Source organism: Mustelus asterias, chromosome 9 (assembly GCF_964213995.1).
Source record: "Mustelus asterias chromosome 9, sMusAst1.hap1.1, whole genome shotgun sequence".
NCBI lineage: Eukaryota > Metazoa > Chordata > Chondrichthyes > Carcharhiniformes > Triakidae > Mustelus > Mustelus asterias.
In genome coordinates, this window is record NC_135809.1 from 78,080,830 (window position 1) to 78,092,476 (window position 11,647).

Genomic DNA, 11,647 nt, shown 5'->3' on the forward strand with positions numbered 1-11,647 from the left:
TGTCACACTATCAGTAACCCCCACAGCTTGCCTCCTGGACTCGCAGAATCTCACTGGCTGTCCTGTCTCGAGACAGTACACATCTCTTTAACCTGTGCTTAATGCTCCCTCCACTCACATTGTATGTATCTTTAAGACCTGGTTGGCTGTAGAGATTCGCATTCTAATCAGTATTCTGTAACTTGATTTTGTGTCTCTGTATGCCCTGTGTGAGAGCAGATTTCCACTCCATCTGACGAAGGAGCAGCGCTCCGAAAGCTAATGGCACTTGCTACCAAATAAACCTGTTGGACTTTAACCTGGTGTTGTTAAAACTCTTACTGTATTTACCCCAGTCCAACGCCGGCATCTCCACATCATGGGGATTTCAGGCAGCCCTGTGATCAATTTCTGCATTCCTGCCCGTTAGCTGTGTAAATTCTGAACTGGCTTGGTCACTTTAATCTCCATGCCCCTGGTCACCTGGCAGGATTTTAAATCCATTCTGCAGCAGAGATTTTCCTTTCTCCAGGTCAGAAGCTACAGGTGTGAGCAGATCCCTTTGAAGTCCTCTGACAGAGAGGAGATGTCAATTTCACCTGGTGGGGTGGGGGGAGGGGCATGGTTTCCAATCTGCCCAGCTGTGCACTCAGCCCCAGTGTATGCACTCAGCTTTGATTTGAAGTTGCTGGGGCTTCCCAGCAGGCATAAATCATTTAAACCCTCTCCATTGCATTTGAAGCCTTTGATTTGTAACAAGTTCAACTGCAATGCCTTGTAAAAGATCCGGGGCCTGATTCTCCCAAAAAAATTCGAAGTGCTGAATTGGTGGGAAAAATAGAGTAAATCACGATTGTTTTTTCAGTGGGAGTTCAGACTCAAATCTCCCACATTCTGTGCACTGCAGAAGTCACAATCGTGAATATCATTAAAAGCTCAGGGGCGGGGCCTATTCCCACCCGAGTCTGACAATTTCAGGCCTCTGTGCATGCACAGTGGCCCCGATCTGTCAGACTACAGTTTGCTGGCCAGCTCGGGACCCCCCCGCCCCCCCCTCCACCCTCCCACCCAGAAGACCAATTGCGGCCTGTACAAGCATTCCCAGGCCTACCCCAACCACCACCACCCCCCCCCCCCCCCCCCCCCGCCCCGCCCCGCCATCAGCCCGCTCCGATCGCTAGCCTCCCTCCAGCCCTGACCGATCCGATCTGTAGAGTGGCAGCCCCTACATCCCCACTGATCATCCCCTGGGCCCCACCCACAATAGGCCCCGTCCCTAGCCCTGCCCACAAAAGACCCCATCCCCTTGGGACTGCCCGATACCCAGTGAGCAGTACCAAGGTGCCCCCTGGGCATGTGCACTTTGCTCCTTGGGCAGTACCAGGGGGCACAGGCCATCACTTCCATGCCCAATGGGCACCACCCCCTGCCACCCAACCCCCTGGGGGGTTAACGATTGCCCCCCCCTTCACTACAGCGGGGTCTCCTACTAGTTCCCCATACATGGGGAGCTACTCTCGACCCCGCCAGAGTGAAATACTCCTGACAGGCTGGGAGATGCTATCGGGCCCGGATAATGACATTTAAATAGATTAAAAAGAGATTTAAATCACTTACCTGGTCTTTCTGCTGGTTTCCAGTGTGGTCCCGACTGTGCCGGCTCTCTGGCTGTGGGAGACACGCATGCATCGGGAAGGCATGTGCGAATCCTGCAAAATGGCCAACACGGGCCTCTCCCAACCTGACAGGCGGAAAATGTGCGCGTCGGGATGGGAGAATTGGGCCCCAACTGTCAGATCAAAGGCTTTCTCAAGTACCCCATTGATCCTGAGCACAATGTAGACAGAGTCTAATCCTGATTGGCAGCCTGTGGTTTCACTTCCACTTTTGCAAATCACTAATAGTTTGCTGGTGGGAAACACTCCAGGTGGGTACTTAGTTCAGTAGAATCACCCACAGAGGATTATGCAATGAACCCAACTAAAAGGTTAAAATATCATTTGAAATGAGCAGGTTTAAGATCCTGTAGACTTTCAATATTTTCACCAATTCAACCTACTGTGAAATTACAAAACTCCAGATAACATACACCTACACATTAAATATTTTTACCAAGATTAATACTCACTGTTTTCACACCATTTGCCTGTATACCCAGCAAGACAGGCACACCTATAGTTAACTGGTCCAAGTTGGAGACACATTCCATCATGTAAGCAAGGAGAGGAGGAGCATCCTAAAGAATAACAAAAGAAGAACAGATACAGGTTTCACTTTTTATTACATTCAGAACTGTGGCTCAGGTGCTCTACATAGAAGCATAGGAATTTAGACTTAGGAATAGGAATAGATCCTCTGGCCCTTCAAACCCATCCTACTATTCATTAAGATCATGGCTGATCAGGCTTTGGTCTTAACTCCACTTTCCTGTCTGCTACCCGATAACCCTTGACTCCCTTCTCAATTCAGTGACCCAGCCTACATTGCTTTCGGAGGAAGAGAGTTCTATAGACTCCCGACCTTCTCAGAGAAAAAAAATTCTCCTCATCTCATGTTAATAGGGAGACCTAATATTTTTAGACTGAATCGCTCATAAGAGGAAACATCCTCCAAGAATCCACCCTCTTCAGGTCCTTCAGGATCTTAAAACTTTCAATAAGATCATCTTTAATTCTTCTAAACTTCAATGGATATAGGCCCAACCTGTTCAACTTTTCTTCATAAGAAAAGCTATGCAACCTCTTCAGCATGGAAAAAACAATTTTCCTCTTTCAACCATATGCCAGCTTCCTTAAACCTCTTGAGGACTTCTTTCAGATTTACAGCCTGTTCCTCAAGAGATACAGGTGTAATTGGGGCATCGTTCAAATATACTACCACTTTGGCTCTTCATATTTTTAAGGGATTTTAAGCTAATATGTGGTATTAGGCCACAGATCATCCATGATCTCAATGAATGACAGAACATACTCGAACAGCTACCCGATTCCTACGTTTCTTATGGTCCACATGCTGCATAGTCCACATCAGCAGAGAGACTGTACAACACTGTCTGGATACTCCAGTGCTGCATTAAGTGGGACCTCTTTCAGTTTCATGCAAAGACCCATCAAATCCTTCATGCCTGACTGTCAAAGCTGACCAGTCCCACAGTTCAGCAATGCCTCCCTGTGGTTTATCTTCCAGACCATCAAGGAAAGGCGGGAGGTTTTCTTTTCTGCAGGTGGCATCAGAAGATCCTGCCGGACCAAGGCAGCCTGGACATAGGTGGCAGAGGAGGTAAGCAACCATGGGGTCCATGCAAGAACCCTAGTCCAGTGCAGGAAATGGATCAATGAACGTCTCCAATCTGACAGGGTAAGTGTCAAGTGTTGCATCTTGAACAGAAGTCTCATATGTGTGAATGGGCAGCTATGCCAGAAGAGTGAATGCAAGATCAGTCTTAGTGTCACATGGCAATTGAGGCCAAAGCATGTGGAAGTTTGACTTCTGTGTGCTATGTGCTCAGATGCAGTGTAGTACTGACAGGCCAGTATGTGTGATGGGGATGCATGCTGACAAGATGGTTAGGTGTCACTTGAAATGACACTAACTCTGCACTTCGTCATGCAGGACAAGCAGATCCACAGCATCAGGGAGAAGAGACAGACAGGAGTTCCTGACTGTAGACTCTGCAACTGATGAAGAGGAGATGATGGAGATTGCTAGGGAAGTGAGAGCATGATCTGCTGCTGACAAAGAGGCTGGACCAGACAGGAGTAAGGAGGACGAAGCAACCAGTCTGCTATCAGCAAAGGGGCACACAGGATGGGTGTGATAAAATGTGAAGCATTCAAACTGTGATAATTCTTTACATGATTCTATTTGTCCCCCACTACTGGTCATCACCATCCAAGGTCCAGGCTGGAGCTACAGGAAGAACCCAGAGATTCCACCTCTGGAGATAAAGAAACCAGTGTCCAAAGGTACACCATCATCTGCCTCATCATCAACCACTGCCACATGATATGCAGAAAGTTTGTGTGTAGATTCGGGAGCACAATCTAGTGAGGGAGGACATGACAGCCGGGTCCTCAGAAGATCAGAGAATCGTTGAGCATCAGGCCTCTGCTGAGGCCCATGCTGATGACGGGCCTCTGGTTGTGGCCACTAGTAGCTTGCTGCACATGCAGCAGAGGAAATAGACATATGCTGCCAAGATTATGCACAGTTTTGCATGGGTATGGAGGAATCCATGCTGGCGCGTGTTCTGCAATGTCTCAAACTTCACGGAGAGGATGGTAACCACCAGGTCAAGCACTTGATCCATATACATTCTGACCTGCATTCTATCACTGTATCCATGGGCTCAGTTCAGCAGTGACTAGGGAGAGGGGAACAAGATTCCTTGACCTTCCTCCATGAGCCCTTATCCCTTAGGAAGTTGCCTTTGTGCGTCCAGATGGAGGAGCCATGCCAGCTGCCCTGGTACCTTCCTCTCAAGGAACCTTGAGGTTTAACAGCATCTCCTCATCCCTTCCACCACTGACCCCGAACAGCTCCAGAAGATGAAGCCAAGAGGAATGTCCCTGCACCAGTCCCTGTCTGCCACGGGGCATCACACTGAGCAGATTTCTTCTATCTCAGATGCTTTTGGAATTGTACCTAGACATCAAGGTAGGAAAATGTTTTTAAAATATGTAGCAGATGTGATTATCCATGGAGGAAGGGGACACGCGAGGAAACTGAGCAATAGCACTGAACACAACTGGATAAAATAACTGACATGACTAAATAAGGTATCGATCACCTCCTTCAAGCACCTATGAGTGGCAACCTGTGAGATACCACATATGAACAAAAGAACAAAGAACAGTACAGCACAGGAACAGGCCCTTTGGCCCTCCAAGCCACATTTACCTATCTAAACCAACCGCTTATTATTGCTCTATTCCCCGTTTGTTCATATGCCTACCAAGATAAATCTTAAATGTGGCTAATATAACTGCCTCAACCACCTCACTTGGCAGTGCATTCCAGGGCCCCACCACCCTCTGTGTAAAAAACTTCCCCTGCACATCTCCACTGAACCTTTCCCCCCCTTATCTTGAACTTGTACCCCCTTGTAATTGTTTGCCTGTTGCACCCTGGAAGCCACAACTGGCATAGAAATTGAGAACTGCTGTAACCTTGAGGGCCACTCGTATGAGGTTTACACAAAATCCATCTGGCTGCGTGTTTTGATGAACAATTCAATATATCTCAGTGACCATTTCTCAGGACATTCTCATTGCCTCTCTGCATTCTAGATGTCTGCATCTGAACCAACCTCCACTCTGGTGCTACCTGCTGTTGGTTTTGTGGTCTCTGTTGTTGGACAAGAGCTATCCTTCACATTTTCTCCTCCTACAGAAATATTGGATGAATGAGACCCATGGCAATTGCAGTGAGTGCACTTTGTAAAGAGGACAGGTATACAAATGAGAGCATGTTCATCCATGGTTCACATCCATGTCCCAATGATTAGGGAGTTGCTTTTATCGGTCAATTGTGTTCAACAACTACACCCAGCCAGAATAATTTTCTGCCCACTTCAAAGGAAATTACATTTTGGGAAGTTGACATCCTAATATTGGTGATCTTTGAGACCTGTTCTTGTACCGACTTCTGTCACCGTCACGCTTGCCCCGATCACCTGTGACACACACAACATAACCTTTCGCCATCTCTGTACCCTTAAACCTTCCCCATGTTAACCTGGGCCCTATCAACATTTCCTTGGACATTCTACCTTGTGCTGACTCTGACTCAAAATCCTCCTGTCAGCTTCCTCCATATTTTTCTTTGCTCGAATGACCAACCTCATGAGACCTCCCAATACTAAACCCTGACTCTGGACCTGCCCCCACACCAAGTACAACTGCCTCCTTTGACTTGACTGTTCCCTCCTCCACCCAGCACTCCCAATCTGACCACAGAACCCAACATTGACAGCACCAACTCCACCCTTTAGGCTCAACATCCATCTTACCATCCTTGCCTGAAACCATCTGCAACTGCATCACCCACCCCTTCCCCCTCCCCCTTCCTCCACTCCCCCTTCACCCCGTCCCACCCCACACCCCCTCCTCCCTCCTCCACTCCCCCTTCACCCCGTCCCACCCCACACCCCCTCCCCTCCGCCCTCCCCAGCCACACACCCAACCCAACCTTCAGGACCACAATATCCAAGATATTAGGACCTTCTTTCCTCCACATGTGCCAAGACCTGAACATCCCCCCTGATCTCCCCACCTTCCCTCACTCATAGCTGCCAGAACACTAATGTCTACCTTTCCCAACCCCCACATTGTACTACTGTCACAAAATCGAAAATTCATATCTTGCCTAATTAAGTCATCGCAAACAACACATTTCCTGTTGTTGCGTGTTCTATAGAATCGCCTCTTCATGCTCTTATGAATGCTCAGTTTTGCTGAAATAAAAATAGCTGCAGTATTGACAGACAACTGTAAGTGGTGCTGTTGAGCTATGATCCCACTCACCATTTGCCAGAAGGTGGATGCTTCATCAAATCATTCCGAGAACCCCTCACCTCAATCAGCACATCTGTTTTGGTCGGGCTGCCTACACCAGCCAAGTTACACTTTCACCATTGCTCCCAGGAAATAGGGAAACATGCTAAAAACTTTGGCTCTCAGCATTACGAGTATTCACTGCCCTCGATATTAATAGGAAGGCAGAAAGGGTATTAAGGGCTAGTAGGAGCAGCCTCACTTAAGTTTTTCTCTGCTAATTCTATCCCAAAAGCCTTAGGAATGACTGGCAGGTCATAACGATAGAAATGTGGCAGCCAGAAGTCACAGCTGGGGATGTTCCCCAACAATCAGTGGAAGGTGAGCTTTGCAGCTGACCAGGGTTTCACTGAGATTAGGGGACTAGTGAAGCTACGAAGACCAAAGGACTCCTTGAACACCCTATGTATTGGGCACTCCTACTCGTTCTAATCCATAAGGGGTAAATGGAGCAGATGCTTCGTACTTATTGTGACAAGACAGCACCACTCATTATTGACAGTATGGACTTCCTCAACGTTCAGTTAATTGTTTGTCGCCAGCCGATGATGTAATCAGGAATACCAGAAAGAAATCGAGCTTCTGCCTATCTGCCCAAGGAATCCTGCTGTCAATAAGACAGCCACAAACTTTAAAAGCAACAAGCTGTTTGTGGGTAGGGTCAGAGGCAACAGCAGCAAGCCCCGCCTGCAACACTTACCTAGCCTGGCTTCAGGAAACTGATGTGGAGATGCCGGCGTTGGACTGGGGTAAACACAGTAAGAGTTTTAACAACACCAGGTTGAAGTCCAACAGGTTTATTTGGTAGCAAATACCATTAGCTTTCGGAGCACTGCTCCTTCGTCAGATGGAGTGGAAATCTGCTCTCAGGAAACTGGGCAGAGGAAGAGACCATGGCAAGTAAGAGATATGGGCAAGTGAGGAAGCCAGACCAAGTGAGATGTGGTGATTGTCCTTTTAAGGGCAGCACCGCAGAAAAGGGTCATCTGGCTTGAGGGACCAATTGAGACTGAGAGCAGGTAATCACCCGAAGGGGTGGAGCTCTCTCTTAGGCAGAAGACATCTAGAAGATATGTAGAAGACAATTAAGGACTGAGGCAGCTGATGAGGCTGCGAGCCTCTATACAGGTTTTCCTTGTTAATTAATACCCTTTGTTTTCCTGGCGAAGGCATGCACCATTGCAGGAGAGGAAGAAGTGAAGAGGAGACTGGCGACAATGTTAGAAATGCAGGTCCTTTTAACAGTAAGCCAGGTCTTGCTTCAGAGTGAATTGAGAAAAGGTGATGCCCATTGAAGCCTGTACCGAAAAGGTAGGTTTTTCGCCAGCTGGAACCTTGCTTCCTGACAGGGAGAGGGAGCAGAAGGGAAGTTTGTACTGAACTATAGTACCACAATAACTTAATTGGAATGTCTTCTGCTGCCTGGATATTCACCTTCAGAACAAGGGGTAAGTGAGGAAGAAAAAGGCAAATAAGGGAGACCAGAAAGAAAGGCAAATGTGAAAAGAAAGGGGCATGTGTAAAAAGGGGGCAAGTGAAGAAAAAAATGACAATTAGGAAGAAAGGAGCATTTGATGAACTTTGGAATAAAAATGAAAGCCTGAATCTGAAAGATCAGCAAATGAACCTAGGTGAACGAACAATGTAGCAGGAACAAAGGTGAATCACAATTTGATATGAAATCGGAAAGGCCACATACCGTCAACTTCCTCAAATGTAGCAAAAAATCCATCAAAGCTTTTATACCCATCAGATACAAATAAAACATGTAATGAATTCCTGGTGGTCCGGATAGGGGGAGGCCGTTCATTTCCACAGAATTTTCCAATAACCCTTGAGTCGATGTTATCGCCATCACGAACTTCCACATAATCATATTGACACATGTAATCAAACTCCAGACTCAGCATTGAGAATCTGAAATAGAGCAAGATCATATCATGAGCAACAATTCTCTGACAGGCAGCAACACAGTTACTACTTCCCAGCCAGCTGACAAAGGGAGGGGTCTATATGTGCCACTTCTCAACCAGACAACTGAAGCTCATGTGCCACGTGAAGGACAGCAGAGGGCCCCTTAGTGCTACTATCTTGATGTCTTGGTGCCATTTCCGAACTGGCCGTGGGATCCCTCACATGCATGCAGTGGATTCAGTTTATAAACCAAGTAAGAGCTTACTAAAGAAGTGTTGCAGTGTTATCAGTGGCTCTGTATGTGCTTAGTAACTTCACTAATACAACAACAACAATTTGTACTTCTCTAGCATCTTTAGATTAGTAGAACAATTGGTAAGCTGTCTCGGAAAAATGTCATCAAACAAAATTTGGCATTGAGCACATGAGGAAACATTGGGCGAGATATATCAAAAGCTTGGTCAAAATGGAAAGTTTGACAGAGTGTCTTAAAGAAGAGGGGGAAGGGTAGAAACAGAGGCTTAGGGAAGGAATTCCAGAGCCTAAGGCCAAGACAGCTTAGGCACAGGTCCAATATTGGGGATGTGCAAGAGGCCAGAACTGGAAGAATGCAAGTATCCCAGTGGATTGTAGAACTGTAGGAGGTTACCAAAATGTGGGATGCTCAAGGCCCTGGAGAAATTTGTAAACAAGGATAAGAATTTTTAATTGGAGCATGAGAATTTGCAGATCTTGAAAGCTTCAAAAGTCACTTCCTAGGCTTTGAACTCATGGAAAACTGGCAACAATATTTTCAAACAAGAGCTGGCATGGAAACACATTTTTCAAGCTAATCTTTCATTAGACAGCACTTTTTCATTCAAATGTACAATATAGAATCAGAATTGATATGCAATTGAATGATCAATTCATGAACCACAAGCAATGCTATTATTTTCAGGTTACAGATATATCGGTTTGATTTATTGTCACGTGTTAGTATACAGTGAAAAGTATTGTTTCATGCGCACCATACAGACAAAGCATACTGTTCATAGAGAAGGAAACGAAACAGTGAAGAATGTAGTGTTACAGTCATAGCTAGGGTATAGAGAAAGATCAACTTAATGCAAGGTAGGTCCATTCAAAAGTTTGATGGCAGCAGGGAAGAAGCTGTTCTTGAGTCGGTTGGTACGTGACCTCAGACTTTTGTATCTTTTTCCTGCTGGAAGAAGGTGGAATAGAGAACGTCCGAGATGCATGGTCCTTAATTATGCTGCCTGCTTTGCCGAGGCAGCGGGAAGTGCAGACAGAGTCAATGAATGGGAGGCTGGTTTGCGTGATGGATTGGGCTACATTCATGACCTTTTGGCACTTTAAACTTATCTTAGCAAAACAGTTTTCAAACACAGCAGCCTTCCTGTCTATAAAGTAAACACAAAACTGCCCCATAATAGAGAAAACACAAAATACATGTAACAAACATTAAACCTACCTTAATTCAATACCAAAACTGGGATTCACTGACACTGTCCACTCACAGTGAGAGTTGCTGGGGTATCCCTCTAGTACAATCTGCCCTCTTGAAGCATTTATAACAGCCCCGCATTCTGGAAACAGAAAAACATTGTTACAATCCCTATAGAGACTGATATCTTTTAAAAAGAGAAACATTTCCCAGAGACTGATGAAAAGAATTTCATGACAAAATTTCACCTTTCAAGGTTTTTACTAAAACAAATAAATTAAAATCAACATTGGCTAAATATTCCTTAAGTGACAACAAATATACCAAATGACAGAAAAAGTATTTCTGAATTAAATAATTAACACAACCAAGATACTTTATGCTACGCCACATTCTCAACAGAGAGCAGTGTAGGGTATTCTGAAGGGGCAGGGTGAATAGCCAATGGTCGTACACGTCAGTACCAATAATATGGATAGAAACGGGAATTTAGAGTTAGGTAGTAGATGAAAGAGCAGAACTTCTAAGGTTGTGATCTCTGGATTACTTCTGGTGTCATGCTCTACTGAGGAAGATAGATCAAATGAATGCGTAGCTAAAGGGATGGTGTAGGAAGGAGGGCAAAATATTTTGCACATCCTCCTCGTGTCTGCGTGGGTTTCCTCCGGGTGCTCCGGTTTCCTCCCACAGTCCAAAGATGTGCGGGTTAGGTTGATTGGCCAGGTTAAAAATTGCCCCCTAGAGTCCTGAGATGCGTAGGTTAGAGGGATTAGCAGGTAAATATGTGGGGGTGGGGTCTGGGTGGGATTGTGGTCGGTGCAGACTCGATGGGCCGAATGGCCTCCTTCTGCACTGTAGGGTTTCTATGATTCTATGATTTTTGGATCACTGAGACAGTTTCTGGGACAGATGGGACCTATACAAGCTGGATAGGTTGCACCTGAACCGGAACGGGTCCAATATTCTTTTTGGGAGGTTTGCCTGTGCTGTTAGCAAGGTTTTAAATTAATTTAGCACGGGGATGGGACACAGAGTAGATGTACAATGGGAACAAGTTTCAGTCAGATACAGAAGGAAAACTAGGTCAGTCCAGCAGGCAGAGAACATATGGGCATGGTAAAGCACACAGGAGGACTGGAAAGGTAAACTGCATCTATTTTAATGCAAGGAGCCTGTCTGGTAAGGCAGAAGAACTTAGAACATTGATCAGCACGTAGAAATATGATATTGTTGCAATCGCTGAGGAATAGTTGAAAGGAGGACAGGAATGGCAACTCAATGTTCTCGGGAATCGAAGTTTGAGGCGTGAGGGCGGGGTGGGGGGATGTGAGAGAGGAGCGGGTATTGCATTATTGATAAAAGAGACAAACACTGCAGTAATGAGGGAGGATGTCTTCGAGGGCTCTTCAAAAGAGGCCATATGGGTGGAGTTAAGAATAAAAAAGCAGAAATCACTTTGCTGGGGGCATCCCAGGCCTCCCAACAGTCAGAGGGAGGTGGAGGAACAGATATGTAGGCAAATCACAGAGAGATGTGAGAGGAACAGAGTTATAGTGGTATGGGATTCAACTTCACCAATATTAACTGGAATCACCTTAGTGTGAAAGGATTAGACAGGATGGAATTTTTAAAGTGCATCCAAGAGAGCTTTTTGTGTCAGTATATTGATAGTCCTATAAGGGATGGAGCAGTGCTAGACTTAATCCTAGTGAATGAATCCGGGCAAGTGGTCGAAGTGTCAATTGGCAAGAAT

At 45.9% G+C, this 11,647-nt stretch overlaps 1 protein-coding gene across 3 annotated transcripts in view; it reads right to left on the reverse strand.

Moving 5' to 3' along the window:
• The window catches only part of pamr1a (peptidase domain containing associated with muscle regeneration 1a), a 122,857-nt gene that overhangs the window by 61,726 nt on the left and 49,484 nt on the right, over positions 1-11,647 (reverse strand). For all 3 annotated transcript variants that reach the window (XM_078221221.1, XM_078221223.1, XM_078221222.1), the window contains exons 4-6: positions 9,922-10,036; positions 8,233-8,450; positions 2,108-2,215 (exon numbers count right to left, since the gene is read on the reverse strand). In XM_078221221.1, coding sequence (XP_078077347.1) covers positions 2,108-2,215; positions 8,233-8,450; positions 9,922-10,036 — 441 coding nt within the window. The remainder of the gene's footprint in view (positions 1-2,107; positions 2,216-8,232; positions 8,451-9,921; positions 10,037-11,647) is intronic.